The sequence below is a fragment of the Podarcis gaigeae genome, assembly GCF_964106915.1.
Source record: "Podarcis gaigeae genome assembly, chromosome: 15".
NCBI lineage: Eukaryota > Metazoa > Chordata > Lepidosauria > Squamata > Lacertidae > Podarcis > Podarcis gaigeae.
In genome coordinates, this window is record NC_139692.1 from 41,050,866 (window position 1) to 41,071,187 (window position 20,322).

The 20,322-nt window shown below is 44.9% G+C and overlaps 1 protein-coding gene across 1 annotated transcript in view; it reads right to left on the minus strand.

The window, feature by feature from the left end:
* LOC310832831 (uncharacterized protein) overlaps positions 1-20,159 on the minus strand; it is a 74,340-nt gene extending 54,181 nt beyond the window's left edge. Inside the window, exons 1-10 of the mRNA XM_083715021.1 lie at positions 20,141-20,159; positions 18,553-18,778; positions 17,325-17,471; positions 15,118-15,232; positions 12,072-12,184; positions 9,909-10,083; positions 7,180-7,408; positions 5,260-5,383; positions 3,816-3,984; positions 2,652-2,830 (exon numbers count right to left, since the gene is read on the minus strand). Of these exons, the coding sequence (XP_083571147.1) occupies positions 2,652-2,830; positions 3,816-3,984; positions 5,260-5,383; positions 7,180-7,408; positions 9,909-10,083; positions 12,072-12,184; positions 15,118-15,232; positions 17,325-17,471; positions 18,553-18,684 (1,383 nt within the window). The 5' untranslated portion in view covers positions 18,685-18,778; positions 20,141-20,159. The remainder of the gene's footprint in view (positions 1-2,651; positions 2,831-3,815; positions 3,985-5,259; positions 5,384-7,179; positions 7,409-9,908; positions 10,084-12,071; positions 12,185-15,117; positions 15,233-17,324; positions 17,472-18,552; positions 18,779-20,140) is intronic.
* Between the last annotated feature and the right edge of the window lie 163 nt (positions 20,160-20,322).

Here is a 20,322-nt window from a genome sequence, read left to right on the forward strand (position 1 = left end):
GCTAGCATAAAATCCGTGTTCTGTTCCTGTAAATAAGGTAAAGGTAAAGGTACCCCTGCCCGTACGGGCCAGTCTTGACAGACTCTGGGGTTGTGCGCCCATCTCACTCAAGAGGCCAGGGGCCAGCGCTGTCCGGAGACACTTCCGGGTCACGTGGCCAGCGTGACAAAGCTGCATCTGGCGAGTCAGAGCCGCACACGGAAACGCCGTTTACCTTCCCGCTGGTAAGCGGTCCCTATTTATCTACTTGCACCCGGAGGTGCTTTCGAACTGCTAGGTTGGCAGGCGCTGGGACCGAGCAGCGGGAGCGCACCCCGCCGCAGGGATTCGAACCGCCGACCTTTCGATCGGCAAGTCCTAGGCACTGAGGCTTTAACCCACAGCGCCACCTGCGTCCCACTAAGTGCTGTAAATAGTCCACTGTATATAATAAACACCTAACTACAAGTTCCTAGTTCCTGCTTCGTCTATCCTGTCTGCAGCCAAGTTGCCTATTGCTTCCGTGGATTCTGCGTTTACTCCGATAGGTCTGGCTAAGGTCCTGCAACTAGTCAGAAAGTTGTGAAACACCAAAAAGGTTTTGCCAATAAAGAATTCATTCATCCCACCCCCCAAAATATAGTCCAGCCCACCACATGGTCTGAGGGATAGTGGACCGGCCAGCAGATGAAAAAGGTTGCTGATCCCTGCTCTATGCCCTCTAATTAACAAGACTGACGGGAGAACGGGTGCACTGCAGCAGCCCTCCCAACATGGGTAGGTCCCAGCATGATCACCAAAGGCCAATGGCAGAGGTGGCTCCCACCACCACACCACCAGCAAATGGCCAACTACCTTATGGTGGTTCCATTCGCACTTAGGACAAAGCACCCCAAAGAGTAGGGGCAGTATGGGAGCTTCTCTAGACTGGCGGTGTTCTTTTATAGGTATATTCTGCATTAGTGGTGGATTTATACTGCTTTATTTGCTGTTTTGCAATGCTTCCTCAATGCTACTGCATTATTGCATCAGGGGAGGGACTTTTGAACTATAGAGCAACAGGAGTGGGACAAGCCAGCCCACCACCGCAGAACATTTGCGGTAAAAATACCCCAACCCAGCAGGATTTCTGCACCTCTTTACCCTTAACTTTTTTTTAAATTCTTTTTATTAGTTTTCGTTTAAGTAACCAAAAGTAAACAAATCAATAATATCAAAAACATCCATAAACCACAAAAAAGTAACATAAATTTCCATTGCAATTACCCTTGACTTTTGACACTTGAGATGTATATTTTAGGGCCAACCTTATTTCTGTGATTGTAAGTTGCTTTAAACTGGGTTTTTTTTATATTGTGCTTTAATCATAACCAGCCATGAGATCTCAGGCCGAAGAGCAAGTAAACAACAACAGTAATGCTACTACTTATTTGTTTTTATTATTGCTTGTAAGCCGCTCTGAGCCCGGCCTTGGCTGGGGAGGACGGGGTATAAATAAAAAATTATTATTATTATTATTATTACTACTACTACTGATAAAATGCATGCACTGATTGGAAATGGAGCAGTATGTTCACCTCAAAACTTATGCAGGTGAAAATCACATTGAAAGCAGGATTGCATATAGCCACCCTGATACTATCATGAGCACAAATTGTCAATAGAAAGGATGTCGGGGGGTAGGGCTGAGGTCCAAGAGTCACAAGAGAGAGTGCTTCATTCCTGGTACAGTGATACCTCGGGTTAAGTACTTAATTCGTTCCGGAGGTCCGTACTTAACCTGAAACTGTTCTTAACCTGAAGAACCACTTTAGCTAATGGGGCCTCCTGCTGCCGCCGCGCTGCCAGAGCACAATTTCTGTTCTCATCCTGAAGCAAAGTTCTTAACCTGAAGCAATATTTCTGGGTTAGCGGAGTCTGTAACCTGAAGTGTATGTAAACTGAAGCGCATGTAACCCAAGGTACCACTGTACTCCCTGTTTCTACCACCAGCAGGACTCTTGAGAATCCCCAACCAACAACAGAGCCAAATGCCTGCAAGGGATGTTCTATCAAACAGAAGAATGGGTTGCCCTCTTTGAAAAGGCATGATTGGCACTGACATTACAAGCTTTTAAATGCCAAGGGAAGAGCTTTTTTACATTTTTTGTCTCGTCGTGTTTTGTTCTGTTTACATGTCGGTTCAAAACTGTAGGGGGGGAAAAGGTAAAGAACCCCTGACAGTTAAGTCCAGTCGCGGACGACTCTGGGGTTACAGCACTCATCTCGCTTTACTGGCCGAGGGAGCCGGCATTTGTCCACAGACAGTTTTTCTGGGTCATGTGGTCAGCATGACTAAGCCACTTCTGGTGAACCAGAGCAGTGCACGGAAACGCTGTTTACCTTCCCGCCGGAGCAGTACCTATTTATCTACTTGCACTTTGATGTGCTTTTGAAGTGCTAGGTTGGCAGGAGCAGGGACCGAGCAACAGGAGCTCATTCTGTTGCGGGGATTTGAACCGCCAACCTTCCGATCGGCAAGCCTTAGACTCAGTGGTTTAGACCACAGAGCCACCTGCGTCCCTTACTTCAAAACTGTATTTTTATCTAATTTTATTCATGCTATTGTACATTGCTCTGGAATCTTTTGATGAAGGGCAGCAAATAAATATCTTAAATAAATAAATAGGTACCTTAGGGTCAACTGTGACATTCTTTTTGAAAGCGCGATGAAGGTGAGCAAAGAATTCAGCATCTTCTCTCTCCAGAAGACTCATCACTGACTCCGCTGTTACAAAGAGTTCCCCCCAAGTTGGAAATAGGTTCTGGTGTAGAGAATGCAGGTACATGGCTAATTCATAGGAGTGTTCTGCTACAATTAAAATCAAAGCAATCATGTCAACCTTTATATATTATAAGATACTTCCCCCCCCACCCCGCCTACATGGTAGCTCATTTCAATCACCAAGTTGGGTGGGAGCAAAAAGGCTGTGGCAGATAGAGAAAAGGAGTGGCCGAAAGAGATGAGCGAGACAGAGCAAGGTAGTGTCAGAAAAGAGAATGTGAAAAGGGGGTTGGCAGGGAGAGAGAGAGAGAGACAGACAGAGACAGAGAATGGGTGTCAAAAAGTATGAAAAAGGGGTGGCACAAAGAGGGAGAAAAGGAAAAGCGCTCCCACTTTTGGCTTGTGTCCCAACTACCACCAACTCTACCCCCCACCTGCCAACAGGAAAAATATTCCCCAATTCCTGGTCTAGCAGGTTTCTGTAATTCTTGCATTACCTAGCCATTCGATGTCAGCCTAACCTAGGTGCTAAAAGTATTAAAATACAATTACATACTTCCAAGCCCAGGAAATAGTTCTGAGTACCAAAACTGGACTGAGATCACAGTCCTTCTATATGAAGACCTACCCCAGAAATACTCAACCTCCCAGATTCCAACGCCATGGCTTTCTTCATTTCAGAAGTATAATTTTAGAGGACATTCATGTTGTTGTTGCCATTGCTAAACTTTTGGGATTCTCCCTGATCTACTTGAATCCCCTTGAATATCAGACAGGCAACATCCCTGTTGTCCTTCTGGCGCCTACTGAAGACCTTCCTCTTTCAACAGGCCTTTTGAGGATCTTTCCAAGTCTGCATCTGCATCACAATTGTATTTAAGATTTTTTTGTTTATCATTTTCTCTCTTGTTGTTTGCCACCCTGGACTTCCTTGGGAGGAAGAGTGGGATATAAATTTAATAATGTAACGCTTCAAAACACCCAATTGACCTACCAACAGATGAAGGCATAACACCTGCACACAGAGGAACAACAGAAATCCTGCAGTCATTTTGGATAGTAAATGATTTACCTCTTGGCGCTGTTTGCTTAAATGCCATTTGCAGAGGGAAAAGCCAGTAGATGAGGTAGGGGTCATAGGTGCCGTTGAAAACATACAAGACGTTTAAGCTTTTGCTGGTCTCCAAAATCACCTGCTCGTTTGTAGCAAAAGGACGCAAGCAGGGAACACTTCTATATTTCTGTGGGAAGAAATTAGATGGGTGGCAGGGGGAGAAATGCTGTATTTTTGGCATGTAGCAGTGAGAACAGCATGGGAGTGAAAATACTCAAGTTAACATAGGACAAAACTTCTCAGTTTTAACAGCTGAAAGTGTGTTTGGTGTTGTAACACAGTCTTCTAAATAAGCCCATAGCAGGAACTAAGGGGCCGTAACTAGGATTTTAGCAGTTGTTGCTTTATATGTAAGCCACCTTGAGTAAATATAATAATAACGACAGCAACTCCACGGTAGAGCGTAGATTTCATATGCAGAAGATGCCAGGTTCAATTATCCCAGGTTATACACAACTTATACATATATATATATTAAAGTGGTTTTGCAATGTTTTAAATCAATTATTTATCCCCAGCAAGTCAAGGTATTTACTTAAATTACAAAATTTATATGCCACTTGCCAATTAAAAAAAAAGCATCAAAGCAAAAAGAACAATAAAATTATCAGTATAAACAGTTTAAACTAGCTATAGTGGTACCTCGGGTTAAGTACTTAATTCGTTCTGGAGGTCCATTCTTAACCTGAAACTGTTCTTAACCTGAAGCACCACTTTAGCTAATGAGTCCGTAACCTGGAGCGTATGTAACCTGAAGCGTATGTAACCTGAGGTACCACTGTATTTGAAACATTCCCAAAAATAATATTTAAAATCAACAGTAAACAACAACCAGATTTTTTTTAAAAAAACCCAACATTCTACATGTCTGGATAGGCTTTGCCTAAACAAAAAAAGCCTTAAGCCGGCATCAAAAGCACTATGGTGAGGCTGCCTGCCTGGTAGGCAGGGGGTTCCAAAGGGAGTGTCCTGCCACACTAAAAGACTGACTTCTTAACAAATGCAGAATGAGTATCATGGCATCTGTAACAGTGCTGGTCAGCAGACTGAAGTGGTTAAATGGACACATATGGGGTACGGTGATCTTGCAGGTAAACTGGTCCCAAGCCATTATGAGCTCTATATACGAATAGTAGCACCAGGTCGGGCTACTGCTGGAAACACTTCCACTTCCAGAGACAGGCGTAGGCAGAAGCTGCAGGGCCATTCCAGCCTTTTTATTCTGCCTGCCTCTCTCTCTGTCTGCTTCCTCCCCCACCCCCACCCCACAGCTTCCCACTGAGTCATGGAAGTTGAGGGAACTGGGTTGCTGCTCCGTACCCTCTTCCTCCTCACCACAACCCCACATTTTTTGAAATATTAGGGAGTGCCTGCCTGTAACTGTCGGGGTCCTTCAACTCACCTCAACAACTGTATTTTCAATAAGACCTGAAAGAGGTGACCGTGTGGCACTTCGGAGATTCAGTTCCGCCATCTGCCGTGCTACAGTTTGCCCAAAGTCCTCTCTGGCGTCTCTCTCAGTAGCCCTAGGATGGATTTTATAGTTTTGAGGGCTTTTAAAAATAGGTCTCAGGACTAATTTTTTTTTAATTGAAAGGAGCCAGAAGCGGAGTTTAAAGTGCCAGAAAGCAGAAGCAATGTCCAAATCTTCAAGACAGATTATTCAACCCTACCAACAGGAAGAACTTTCTGACAGTTAGAGCTGTTTGACAGTGGAATGGACTCCCTCAGGAGGTTGTGGGCGCTTCTTCCTTGGAGGCCTTTAAGTTGAAGAGGTTGGGTGGCCAACTGTCATGGAAACTGTCACAGGCAATCAAAGTCCCAGCAGGGGACGTCAGGACCTGGAGCAAGATGGCGGGGTGGGAGGAGGAACAGGGGTCCAGAAGCCAGGAGTCAGGAAGCCAAGAGTCCAAGGGTCATAGAGCCGGGAGTCAAGAAGCCAAGGGTCCGAGGATCAAGAAGCAGGGAGTCAAGAAGCCGAGGTTCAAGGATCAGGAAGCAAGAAGCCAAATGCAGCAAGGCAGGAAATGTGTTGCTGTGGCAAAGAGCTGAAGGGAAATGCTGATCTTATATATATTTTTATAGAATATTTATTAAGATTTTTTATAATAATACAATAAAAATAAAAAAAATGACAGAAATACAAATACAAAAAAATACAAAATAAGAATAATTTTTAAAAAACACACACACAGATTTTCCATTACTTATTTTCCTTTAGCTTCTTTCCCAGACCTCCTCATACCTCCCTTTTTTGTATTCCACTTCAAATTGTTGGTTCAGCAAATCCTTACCCTTAAATTTTACCTATTTCAAACCCTTTTTTTATATTCTCTTAACGCATTACAGCTGGAAACCACTTAATAGGAAATGCTGACCTTATAACCCTTCCCAGCTCTTGCCACCAGGTGCTGTGAGTTACCAATCGGCCTCTCCTGTGAGGCTGTGACTTGCCTCTTCAGAACTAACTTAGGAAGGTCCCAGTCCTGCAAAGTCCTATTGGTCACAGGGCCTGGCTCCTGCACGCACACCTGACAGAAACTTTAGTTGACATTCCTGCATTGCAGGGGGTTAGAGTAAATGACCCTCGAGGTCCCTTCCAACTCTATGATTCTTCCAACTCCCAGAGGAACCTCCCTGACCACTAGGGCTTGTAGGGCCAGAGTCTGGGCCCTCATGGACACCTTACCCTGAACATAAAGAACTAGGCGCTTCCCCTTGCACATCAATAGTCTGACAGGGGCAACAGAGCACCAGGAGGAAGGCTGTGGAAAGAAGGGGTGCCCACCTTCAGGCTAGAGGATTGGCTCTTTAAGATGACACTCTCTCAAGGCTGTGGAGACTGGAAGCGGCAGTCTGGGGTGGTAGAGGCACAAAAGGCCTAAGCCTGCTGCCTGTCTCTGTTGGAGCAAGTTGGTCACTCAGAGCTGTCCATGGTCCTGCAGAATTCATCCAGACTTCCTGCTCCCCCCCCCCCCCATGGGATCTTGCATCAGACCAGAAGACATCTATGCCTTCACAGAACCAGCACCAGCAATGGCCGACTCTACTGCTGTGACAAGCCTTGTCTCACAGGTTTGGTCACCGCCATGGATGGTTCTCCTCACAGCCCCTGGGTTTGGAGCCAGGAGCCATTCCGGGACACAAACGTCTTTCCTAGCGTAATACTCAGGCTCCTTTGGTGAGGACTGGGTCTGGGGCCTTCTACACGCTAAGCACGTGCTCCGCTGCTGAATTACGGCCCCTGCTTCATCAACATAGGGAGGGGAGCGGTCAGGAACTTGTCTTTCCCTTCTTCAGCTGCACTCCCGGAGATACTTACATGAGTTCTTTGGTTTGCGGGCTTCCAGAGCTGGCTCTCAGGAGTTTATCAATCCAAATGAACTGCCGGAGTGTCCTTGGAAGCAGTTTCCCACTAAGACTTTCACACACCACTGACATGTTCTCGGAACCTCGAGAGACTATGGCACAGAGCAAATCGCCTAATAAATCGCTCTCTGGGCAGCTAAGAACAGGGGGGTGTAGCTCAGGTCTGATATGCAACTGCAAGTCTGAAAAGAACAGACGTAATTTTTAAAAAGTGACTCCTAAGCAGTCAAGGAAAGGAAAGGAAACCTTCCACCTAGCTCATCATTTGGGAGCAGCCACTCCAGCAAGTCGGGGAGCAGGGAGGCAGAGCTCTGCTCTACTGTGGTAGGCCTGCCCCACCAGGCCTCCTCTCCTCTCAGCTGTCACCCAGGGGCAGCTATTCCATCAGGCTGCCTCCGTGGGAGAGATGGGAAGCCATAGGACACATTCCATCAGGTCTGCTGGAAGCCCAGCTCCGTCAGACACCTCCTGCCCCTGATCTGGGCCAGCTGGTCATTATAGAAACAAACAGTTTACAAAATGGTGCCTGAGTTTTGGTTCTGGTTTTCCACTTCCCTCTCCCTGTCCCTTCTCTCTTGTGTATCTATCTCTCTATTGCCTGTAGGGACTGTCTTGTTTGGCTGGTATGCAAGTCGCTCCAAGACTGCTTTTGGCTGAAGAGCAGGGTTACAACTGCTATAAATAAATAATAAACACAAAACCAAAGAGATAAACTGAACAAAAAAAGGCATTGATTTTGGACCTACAGTTTGAACATGTCTGGAAATCAATGCATGCCAATAAGGACCCGTGAGCCTTATTTATTTGGATCCACCAAGAACGCACATACAAATGATGGACTAAATTTTGTCGCGAGTCCAGGATTCTAAAAATGCATCCGTCTTTAAAGTGTCACATGACTCTGTTATTTAATGTGTCACATGACTCTATGCAACGCCTCCAGTGTTGGGGGCTGTGTGCTTCTGAGAACCAGTTGCCGGGAATCACAAGTAGGGACAGTATCCTTGGCTTGATCCAGCAGCCAGGCTCTGCTTATGTTCTTATGTTTTGCTCTGATAGCTGTATACCCGTATATCTGTGTGTCAGCCAGGATCTAAAGAACCGAGTCAGAGCAGCCGCATGATACCACACAGCAAACCACTTCTGAAACTGCATGAAGTATCAAAAGTGGTTTGGAACATGTTGGAGAGAAGGAGCGTCAAGAGAGGGAAGAAGAAAGTCAAAATGCCCACTGGCTGCTAGCACATCAGAAGTGGCTCTCTGAATTGCAGGCATTCGATTAGGATGTTGAAATTATTTTTCCAATGTAAGAGACTTTGGAGAGCTTTCTGTTTTCTTAGGTGCTTATTTGTTACCTGTTCCCCCACCAACCCAACTACCCTGCTCAGCTGCTTTCTCCCAGTTTTTAATACAACTTGTGCATACTTCACAACTGAACTATCCGGCTTCCGATTCAAAATATTTAAAATACTCCAGCGCTGTGGAACTAAAAAGGCTCATGGGACTATGCTGAAAACAAGCTGGCAGAGTGGCATTATTTTGGAAAGTGACACATACGCCACAGTAAATTAAGCCTCGCTTACAGCGCGCTTGGGTTTGTGCACCAGTGTACCGAATTGCTTTTAGTCTGAATGGATAAAAGATGAAGACACTCTGTATCAGCTGAAGGGAGGAGGGGAATAACCTCTATTAGCTCTTAGTGCTATGAAAGCAAACACTTGTGGGTGCCTTTGAAGTGGAGAGCTTTTTATGTTTCTTATGTTTCTGTAAATGGGGGGAAACAAACCTTTCAAAGTGGATCTAGCGTCTTTCTTTCAGTGGAAGGGAAGACAAACAAACGCACACACACACAGCAGATGTTGTGTGAATTAATCAATGATATCCGATTTGGAGATGACTCGCTCATTCAGAGTTTTTAGGTGTGTACACCTAATGGTTTTGAAGTTAACACATGTAACGTTTGTACAATGACCAAACTACTAAAAATGATAGGGACCCACAATGCCCGGCTCTCCCATTCCTCTACATTTTGTGGGGAAAGCACTAGTGACCTACCCCCGCCCCTGATTTGGATGGGGAGGGGGAATTTTCATCAGGAAAATAGCACCAGTGGAGAAAGGGTTAACGCCCCAATGCTGTGGTCCCAAACCAAATCTTTTCCCCTGCTATATAGCCCAAGTCACTGGTGGTGGCTGTTCCCCACCTACATTTTTTTAAAAAGGAGATCAAATCGCAGATCTCCATCATCTCACCTGATCTGGCCCTTGTTTTCACATTATGATCCCATCTACACCATACGTCTAAATTGGATTTAAGGCTCATAGCTTCCCCCAGAGTATCCTGGGAAATGTAACTGTGTGAGGCATAAACTACAACTCCCAGTTACCCTTAAGAAATCACAGTTGCCAGGATTAAATGGGGGGGGCAGTGTGCTTTAAATGTATGGTATGGATGCGACCATTCTTTATACTACGTGAAATGTCCCAAATTCAATCCCTGGCATCTCCTGGGAGGAGATGGAAATACTGGAGTGTTATTGCTTGTCAGCTAGATGGACTGATGTTGATATGACTTGATACAAGGCAGCTTCCAGAGATTTTTAATGAAGCATGTTGGGCTGAACCAATTTTTCATACACAGATTTAAGCCTCACTTTTAGAATTTCGAATGCAAAGCTGGTACCTTTTCCATTTCCATTGACTTGAGAAGCTGGTCTTTTAGATAAGACTAGACAAATGTCTTTACTCTCAATGGATTTAGGCCTCTGCAGAACCATGGAAGTTTCTCCCGAGACCCTTGATGACTGGGGCAGTTTCCATAAAGCTTCACCTCCTTGCGCACTTCCTTCGAGATGTGCCTATGAAGATAGAATTTGCTGTCAATCATTGTAGTTTGGTGAGGCTACTAACTAAGGCTGTAGCCATGCCAAACAGTTAAAGCAGACTTTTTAAAAACTGTCAAACATGCCTAGTATTTACAGTGATACCTGGGGTTAAGTACTCAATTTGTTCCGGAGGTCCGTTCTTAACCTGAAACTGTTCTTAACCTGAAGCACCACTTTAGCTAATGGGGCCTCCTGCTGCTGCCGCGCCACCACAGCACGATTTCTGTTCTCATCCTGAAGCAAAGTTCTTAACCTGAAGCACTATTTCTGGGTTAGCGGAGTCTGTAACCTGAAGCGTATGTAACCCGAGGTACCACTGTATTTGCAGTTGACATCCATTCATTGTTATTAAATAACTTATAAAACAGAATATTTTCCACAGAAAAAATTGAAAATTTTCCAAAAAACAGATTTTCCCCCACCAAGTATCACTGATGACACACACTGTCATTGTGATGAGTCAAGCCAACTTCTTTCATATGCTCTGTGTATTAATGTTTTACTTTTACTTTTAATGATCTATTGCTTTATAGCTCATCATCATTTATTTTTATCGCAAGCCACTTTATTCTTTTATTAGAAAACTGGGATAAAAATGAACTACACCATTATGGAAAGAATGTTTATTAACAGGCCAAGGTTACTATTATTTCTTTGTTTTCATAGGATCGTTAAACACACTTAAAGCTAGGTAAAGGGAGCTAGGGGTTTTTTGGGGGGTGGGGGTGGGAATAAGCTCAGTAAGGATTTTAATGAGAACCTACCTTGGGATAAATGGGGCAATCCCATGGGACCATGGGACACCGGTCCTGAAAGCACTGGCCTGGCTATGCTCCTGGGCTAAATTAGTACTAGCATATAAAGCCCTAAATGGCTTGAGACCCAAGTACCCAAAAGAGTGCCTTCCTCAGTACCAAATGTTTTGGACAGTACGACTGGCAGGTGAGGCCTAGTTGATGCTGCCGCCATCAGAGGCTGCCCAGTTGATGCTGACGCATGGCAGGCCCTTTTCAGTGGTGGTTCATTGGTTGTGGAACACCTTCATTAATGAGGTACACTTATCTCCATCTCTATTAACTTTCAGGAGTTTGAAAGCATTCCTGTTTAACCAGGCATTTGGTGGCTAGAGAATATTGTTCCCAGCAACCTCAAGATCACTGGATGGAATAATGCTCTCAATTGTCATCGTTTTTGGATCATCTTAACCTGCTTTAGAATCTTTCTGCTTATTGTTTTTTATTTCTATATCTCTTCCTCCTTGGAGAGGAAGGGCGGGATGTAAATTCAATCAATCAAAAATAATTCTCACTCTCCAAAACAATATGAGGACCAAAAGAGAACTATCTTTCAAAATTCACATTTTCCTGAATTTTGTGATTCAATTCTGCAACCAATGTGTACCAAAAAAAAAAAAAAAAGAAAAAGAAAGAAAGAAAGGCTGCATGAGGGGAAAGAATAAAAATGCATATATTAGTGAAAGTAATGAATAAAATGTGTTACATCAAGGGAAGTTGCTTGCCAAGAAAAACGTGTGTGTTGGGCAACATTTCATACAGGAGAAATTTGCGCTACAATACAAATGATTTTTTGCAAGGTCTTATAATAATAACATGAACAGAAGCTTGGAGAAATGAGAAGCTGAGAGCAGAGGAATCAGTCAGATATATCTATATATATTTAGGCTCCATTGCGACTTACTTTCTTCCACAGAAGTGGAGGGATGCAGCAATTGGAGACCACAGGGCAATAGGGGGCAAACTTGCCCCCCCAGCACTGACCCAGGGTGGCCCAGCCCTCACTGATAAACAGCCCTGGGTGGTGGAGAACATTGTAATTTTCTTGTGAGATACAAGCCCCTCCTTTCACAAATACCCCTCTTGTCATAACTCTGGGATTTTAGCAATGCTTCATACGTTTTAAAAGGAGTATCATCAGCAGAACAGGGACAATGCATTTATTACCTTGCGACGGTCTCCACAGGTGGCCAACAGCAACTCCATCTCGGCTATTACAACACTGTAGACGTCGTCAAGAAAATGAACCATCTCAGGAGCCAGACTGGCTGCCTCAGCACCTGCTCCACAGAAAGTTAAAATCTCTACTCATTTATGAAACAGGGGGTGTGACTGTGATAACCTCCTTCCATCCAGCTTACCTGCTTGTTGTAGAACACAAGTGGGGCAACCTGTGGCTCCACATCCCATTACCCCTGACCACTGGGCAATGCTGTCAGGGGCTGATGGGAACTGGAGCACCCAAACATCTAGACAACCACAGATTCCCTACCCCTCCTGCTTTAGAAAGAAGTGGAAGCACTTGCCTTTCATGGCTGGTGGCTACTAGCTGCGGAAATCTGGGACAGTGACACACCTCAGTTGCCTGGGCACAATTTGACAGGAACAGGCTGGCTGATCTGAATGCAGGCAAGCGAATAAAGCAGAACTGCCTGGGTTTGGCAGGTGGATGAGAATGAGAAGCCATTGAGGAGCCTGCTCCAAGAGCAAATGGCTTGCTTTTTGGCTGACTTGATGCTGATTCCGCTTGCACCACCTGCATGTCCACTCGTTCTCCGTTCCTCATCCTGTTGCAATTCGTGGCATTTGCAAATGATTGCACACATGGGACTGTGTGTTAAGGGGATGTTAAGTGTTTTGTGTCATTGTGTTTGTGCGTTCAGGGTGTATAATTGCAGCTACTCAGGAGAGGGTATTCTTCATTCCAGCATCCTGACTATGTGATACCTCAGATATGGTTGGCTAGTGGAATGGAAAGCATGGAGCCCAACGGCTTGTTGGGCCACACTTACTTTGGGGTCTGGCCCTGCCCACTTTTGGGCTCCACCCAATGATGGAATGTTCCCACTGGGCGCCCGTAGTTTTCACCTTGGACTTAAAAAGGGTTTCCCAGTCTTGCTGTAAATCAAGACACATAACGAAACACACATGTCACAAGTCTCCTGTTCTCTCTCTTTCAAAAGACACTGACCCCCTAGCTTCCAATTGCTCAAGGAGGGGGGTAGGGAAAGGCATTTACAATATTGGTATTGACACACCCTGCCTTTTAAATCCTTCCAAGGCTCCTTTTGGAACTCTCAGTAAAGCAAATGGGAAGTTTTCTGTGTGTCAAGAATACAGAACTGATCTTTCAACTTTTTTTAAAGCATTCCCCCCACCTCCTTTGAAAACAGCGATATTATTAACATGAAAGGAAACAGATGTCTTTTTCACATGCAAACTAATCTGAGGCGATACGCTGAAAAAATAATAAAAAAAAAGACGACGGGCTGTGCAATCATCTAATTTTTTTATTCTATTTTTTTGCTCTCTGGCAGAACTAGACGGCGCAATATTTTTCAGGTTTCCCACAATGCAAAGTCAATTTGGAAGCAGCGGGACTTCTTCCAGTACAAATTGTAATTACTTCAAAGCTCACGCAGCAAGGATATTGCAAGTCAAATAGGTTTCCCTGTCCATTTCCCGCCCCCCCCGGCCCCCTTTCATTGACTCATTTTTAAAAATTAAACCACACAATAACATTGCCACGAGGGAAAAGAATTTGCGGGAAGACAGCAGTCATAACAGACTGGGTTCAAAATCACTCCTCATAAAGGATATTGGCTTGATGGCTCTCTGAGTAAAGCGCATTTATAACTCATCCTGAGCCCTAGGTATAGAGTGGGAAATAATATGTGCACACACACACACACACACACACACACACACATGCCCAGTTGCCATAATCCAGGCAGGAGGCATACAGACACTCACAGCACAATCCTAACCATGCTGAGTTCAATGCCTAAGGCTGCAGTCCTACACACCTAGTTATTTGGGAGTATGCCACATTGAGCTCAAGGGGGGGGACTAGCTTTAGAATAGACATGGATAGGATGGCACTCAAAATCAAGATTCCACTCACAAACACCTAGCTGGATTAGGAACTGCATGAAAAGCCCATGCCACATAATAGGCAATCATGCTAATCAGCTGTTTCAGAAGGGGAGCAATGGGCTAGATTTAATTCCCTCTTCACTTCTCTCCCACCAAACAGCTGATCAGGATGACTGACAATTCTCTGGCCAGGAGGCATGCAGCCCTGGTGTGCTGTGTATAGGGGTGGGAAAATCAAGGCCACGGTCTCTACTAAGTGACACTGAATATGGATGAAGCCCCACTGTGGAAGTGTTTGCCAATCTGGACTTTTTCTATGGTTTATTTCTGTAGATCACGGCATCAATAAAGTTGGCCTTACTTGATATGAAGTGTACCCCCACAATTAACTATTTTAACCTTGCCTTGATGTAAAGATGAGCACAATAATACGAAGCTTTCAGCAAGCTTAAATTATCGCCTCCTGTAGGGGTTCTGCAAAGAAAACCGAATTGTCCTTTGACAGTAAACTCAGGATTCAGGAAACAAACAAGATAACGGTTTAGTTGTTTCTCACAAGTGCCATGTCTTATCAGCTGCAAAATGGGCAAGGTAAAGGACTCCCTGTCTGAAACTCAGGAGAGCCATGTGAATCAATGGGCTGGCTCTGTGTAAGATAGCTCCCTAGGTTCCTATGCTCTTTCGGGGGGGGGGGGGTGTAGCTCAGTGGTAGAGCATCTGTCTTGCACACAGAAGGCCCTGGGTTCAATCCTCAGCATCTCCAGGCAGGGCTGGGAGAAACCCGTCCTGAATCCTTGGATAGCTGCTGTCAGTCAATGCAGACAATACTGAGCTAGGTGGGACCAAGGATCACAATGATTGTTAAGCCAACTTTTTAACATTTCTTATAAAGTCATGAGCTTCATGGAAGGCCAGAGCCCGTAGAAAAGAAAGAATGCCAAGAAAGTAAAGGTAGGTTTCTGCCTAGAACCAAGCAGTAGATAACATGGTTTTGCTTTATATTTTGAAAGGCGAACCTTAAGTGGGCTTGGAAAAGACTGAGTTTTATCCATTCTCTTGGTGATTGTTTCCATTGACTTAGTTTGTGTGCAGGCTCTAAAAGAACATCTTGACTCACCTGAATGAAAATGACAGCGAATACTTTCTGCCGCTTTCAAACACTGATTGTGTAGCCAGACTCTTGTAGCTTCTTCCAGCTTTGTGTTGTTGATCTCACTTATGGCTGTGGAGGACTAAGTGGAGATAGTTGTTTTTAACAATTAGCTTTCTGTTGCAACTCACAGGAACAAAGGAAACTGCCTTAAAACCAAGTCAGGCCACTGGATCCTGCTAGCTCAGAACTGTCAACATTTGGCAGCAGCTCTCCAGGGGTTCAGAGAAGGCTCTCCCCAACCCTATTTGGAGTTGTCAGGGATTGAAATCAGGACATCCTGCATGCAAAGCAGATGGTCTGTCACTGAGCTATGCTCCACTCTATACAGTGGAACCAAAGGAATTATTAGCTGAATTATCAAGAGGTGTTTCCCAGAAAAGAAACTGAGTTTTTTCAGCATAGATGCAGTAAATATCCAAGTTTTCTCAGTAGTAAAATTTCAGTTCTTTCTAGTTAAATAGATTTGGGCTCAATTTAGCCATTTGGTCACCAGGGGAGGGGAGGGGACACAGCTCAGTAGTGTAGACCCTGCTTTACATGCAGAAATTCAGTCACCAGCACCTCCAGGTAAAAGGAGAAATTGGCATGTGATGGGGAAGACCTCCATTTCAGATCTTAGAACAGGCATAGGCAAACTTGGCCCTCCAGATTTTTTTTGGCCTACAACTCCCATGATCCCTAGCTAACAGGACCAGTGGTCAGGGATGATGGGAATTGTAGTCTCAAAACATCTGGAGGGCCAAGTTTGCCTATGCCTGGCTTAGAAGGAAGCTGCTAGACAGACTAACGGTGCCTGTCCTGGTATAAAGCAGTTTCATGTGTTCCATTAAACCAGGGTTGGGGAACATTTTTCAGCCCAAGAACTGCATTTCCTTCTGGACAAAATTCCAAGGGTCACATGACAGTGGTGGGTGTGGCCAGAGGCAACAAATGTAATGTTATCGGATTGATGGGTTGGTTTGGATGTTGTGGGTCCCCTCCAACCATGTGGTTTTGTATTTGTAAGATGGGAGTTGGTAGTAGAAGGGATTGAGGAAGTGGCCAAACCTAAAATTTAGAGTTGGAAAAGGTCATCTAGTCCAAGCCCCTGCAATGCAGGAATTGAAGGATGGGCAATCCAACGTCTGCTTAAAATCCTACAAGGTGAGAGAGTCCACAACCTCCCAAGGGAGAAAGTTCCACTGTAGAACAGATCTTACTGTCAGAATTCAATGGCCGCAGCTGAGCCTGTTAAGCACACTATTTACATGTCTAAGGAGTTGACCAAGTACAGATGTGTTGGGGTAAGGTTGGGGTAAAGGGACCCCTGACTATTAGGTCCAGTCGTGGCCGACTCTGGGGTTGCGGTGCTCATCTCGCTTTATTGGCTGAGGGAGCTGGTGTACAGCTTCCAGGTTGTGTGGCCAGCATGACTAAGCCGCTTCTGACAAACCAGAGCAGCGCACGGAAAAGCCGTTTACCTTCCCACCGGAGCGGTACCTATTTATCTACTTGCACTTTGACGTGTTTTTGAATTGCTAGGTTGGCAGAAGCAGGGACCGAGCAACGGGAACTCACCCCATCACAGGGATTCGAACCGCCGACCTTCTGATCGGCAAGTCCTAGGCTCTATGGTTTAACCCACAGTGCCACCTGTGTCCCATGTGTTGGGGAACCCTCCTCAAAAACCTGCAGTAATGGGGAAGCAAACTATGTTGGAATGTAAATGCTGTGAGCCCTTCCATCTTCAGTTTACTTATATGTGTAAATATAACCAAATATCCTCAAGACACCAGAGATTCCAGGGACTTTCATTCCAAGAACAAACCCTGGGTAGGCTCCGGAGCCCTGGAGGCTCTCATTCTGGCTCTTGGTGTGGTGGGGCAGAGATGCAGAGTTGCCCTTCTGACCCTGGTGCCACTATAGTTCACCTGGATGGGGCTGGGTTTGGTAAAGCAGCAGTGAAGTTGTGGCTGGGCAGATGCCCACAGTGGCTTTGCTGGTGTGACTGCATAGTCCTGACCTTGTCACTGCCTTGCATTGGCCAGAAATTGGTAAGCTGTGGCAACACTGATATCAGGAGGGCAGCTCTGCAGTTCTGGCCCATCACACTAGCCATGACTAGAATCTATACCAACAAGTCATTGTTTTAATGTGACCTTATTAGCCTTTAGTTGTTATACCACACTTACGAGTGAATCAGGCTGAACAGGGCAGTCAATGAAATATCTTTTGACAAAGGTCTGGCCAAGGAGATTGAAAACCATTTTTCTTTGCTTTGGGTCTCTTATCTTGTCCTTTATTTCATCGGCGAAGGCAGTTTCCAATCTCTCTAAAACCTAGAAAAATCATCAGTTATTTTGCATGTGCACCGACACCACACAGACACAATAGTTATTAGGAATTACTTGCAATCCAATTTATTATTTCCATTTGCCTATATTGAGCTCCAGTGAAGTTTAGTGGTTCAAGTGTCAAACAAGGGCCAGCTCTCTCCCTGCTCCCATCCCAACCCTCATTCAGTGGTAAAGCCAATTGAATGACCTTGGGCTAGTCTCCCCCTCAACTATGGGCTATTATGAGCATAAATTCCTTGAAAGGAAAGGCAAGAGGGATAAATGTCACTAATTAACAAACTCTGAAGGAGGAGGAGGAGTTTGGATTTGCTATCCCGCCTTTCACTCCCCTTCAGGAGTCTCAAAGCGGCTAACATTCCCCTTTCCCTTCCTCCCCCACAACAAACACTCTGTGAGGTGAGTGGGGCTGAGAGACTTCAAAGAAGCGTGACTAGCCCAAGGTCACCCAGCAGCTGCATGTGGAGGAGCGGAGACGCGAACCCGGTTCCCCAGATTACGAGACTACCGCTCTTAACCACTACACCACACTGGCTCCACACTGAAGCTAAGGATAGTCCATGCAGTTGTCACAACAACCCTGCGAGGTTAGTTTGGCTGACAAACGGTGATTGGGCCTGGCAAATTAAGTTCAGCTGAGGGGTGAAGACCCAGCGACCTTCAGTGTGTGATAATGTGGTGAGTGTTGGACAAAGACTTGGGTGACCAGCATTCAAATCCTCACTCACCCATGAAGTTCACTAGGTGACTTTGGGCCAGTTACTTTCTTACAGCCTAAGGAACCTCATAAAGATGGGGAGAACATTGTTCCTTGAGCTTCTTGGAGGAAATATCCTAGAATATAAATATCCTAGAATATAAATGTAACAACAATAATAACAACAATTATAACAATGAGGCCCCTGCAGAAATTTGAAACTGGACCTAAAATAAAGGCTAAGAAACGTATTTTGGAACATCCTAAGTGCCATATAAATGGTAAGTGGTATTGCTGTTGTTGGAGGAGGAAAGGAGGAGCAAAGGAAGAAAAATAAGAGGGTGCAAGCTTTACAGCAAAGATTAGTACCTTATGCCATGGCTTTCCAGGCAATAGTGTTTCCTGTAGGCAGGCACTGAACCAAGAGATGCTGCAAGTCTGGTTATGGTTGTCTAATTTTGTTCTTGGGTGTCCAGATATTTCTCCAGTTTCTTTCTCCATTTCATGCAGTATTCCCCCTCCCCCAAGTGATATGCAATCACTTCTAGTTTTCCAGTTTAGAAGGTCTTCATGACATGACACTGGAGGGGGAAAGCTGCAACACAGACAAGAGAGCTGAGGTCCAAATTATTACAAGCCCAATCCCAAGCACTGGATAAAAAGGACTTTGCCAGGTGAAAAAAAAGTTAACACACAGGTGTAAAGATGCATTTAAAGACTTTCAACGTAGCACCTTCAGACACCATGGTGCCTCAGACACATAGCACCCGTACCAATTTAAAAAAACTTTTAATTGAGATTTTGGCTATATTGCTTCGTTAGGAGTGTTGCCTGTTTATTTTTTTTGGAGAGATGTCTGCTTAAATTATTCTGGGTTATTTGGGGGAGGTACCTGTTTGGAGGTACCTGGGTTATTTGGGGGAACTACCTGTTTGCCTGGCATGCTCTGGTCCATGGGGTCACGAAGAGTCGGACACGACTAAACAACAACAACCTGTTTGGAAGGGGGTTCTGAACACCAGCAGTTCTTCTTCCATTAAATGGGTGTTTGGTGGCACCTAGGCCAGTTTCTTAGTCTTCCAAATGTGCCTTTTGGGCTCCAAAAAGGTGTGTGTGGGGGAACCATTGGTGTATGTTATGAAGATGGACACCAATGCAACTAAGAGGGTCCACGTGCATAAGCAGAGGAGGCACATACAGCAAATCTAGGAACCGTCACCAGAGATTGCTTCGGACAGGATGTGCATTAAACCTGACTTGTTTTCTACAGGATGTTGACTGCAATACCCCAATACTGTACTGTAACTAATTTCACATCTACTCCATACATGGAAAGCACTCTTATAGCACTTCCAACAGCCATAGATCATCCCACAAAGAATGCTGAGATGTGTAGTTTGTTCAGGGTGCTGACCTACCTGAGCTACAATTCCCAGCACCCTTAGCAAACTACACTTCCCAGCACTCTCCATGGCTGTTGAATCGGGAAAGAGTACAGTACTTTAAATGTATGCCAGGGATGTAGAATAATCAATAAGGTTTAGTGTCCAACATCAGTCAAGCTCAGAGCAGACCCACTGAAATAAGCGGACATGACCAAGTTGGTCCCATTCATTTAAAAGGGTCTACTCTTGAGTTAATACTTAGTTGGATGCAACCCTAAATCAAAAATGGCAGTGAGAACAATAATTAATACAAACAAAACAGTAACAATGTTGACGGTGGTGGTAATACAACAAAAAATGAAGCGGACAATGACAATACAGTAATAGATCAGCAGCTACGATAGCAGCAACGAAAGGCAACAAGTGATAGTAGAAATGTGCAACAGGAATAAAAACAGCAAAATAATGGGCATTATAATAACAATAAAGGGCGAATAATGGTGTTAGCCGTACTCAAGAGCAGACCCACGGAAGGCAATGGAACTTAGGTTTACTGATTTCAGTGGGCTTACTCTGAGAGGAACTTAGGTGCGAACAACAAAATAGAATTATTGCTATTATTATCCTTATTGTTGAATAGCCACCTTACGGGGGCTCAAGGAAGCCGCGCTCAGCTTCTCCTCCGCCTCGCAGGCCCGGCTCTCCCGTTGCCATGGCGACCGGGCCCTCCGGGCCTAGCTCTCCTTCTCCCTCC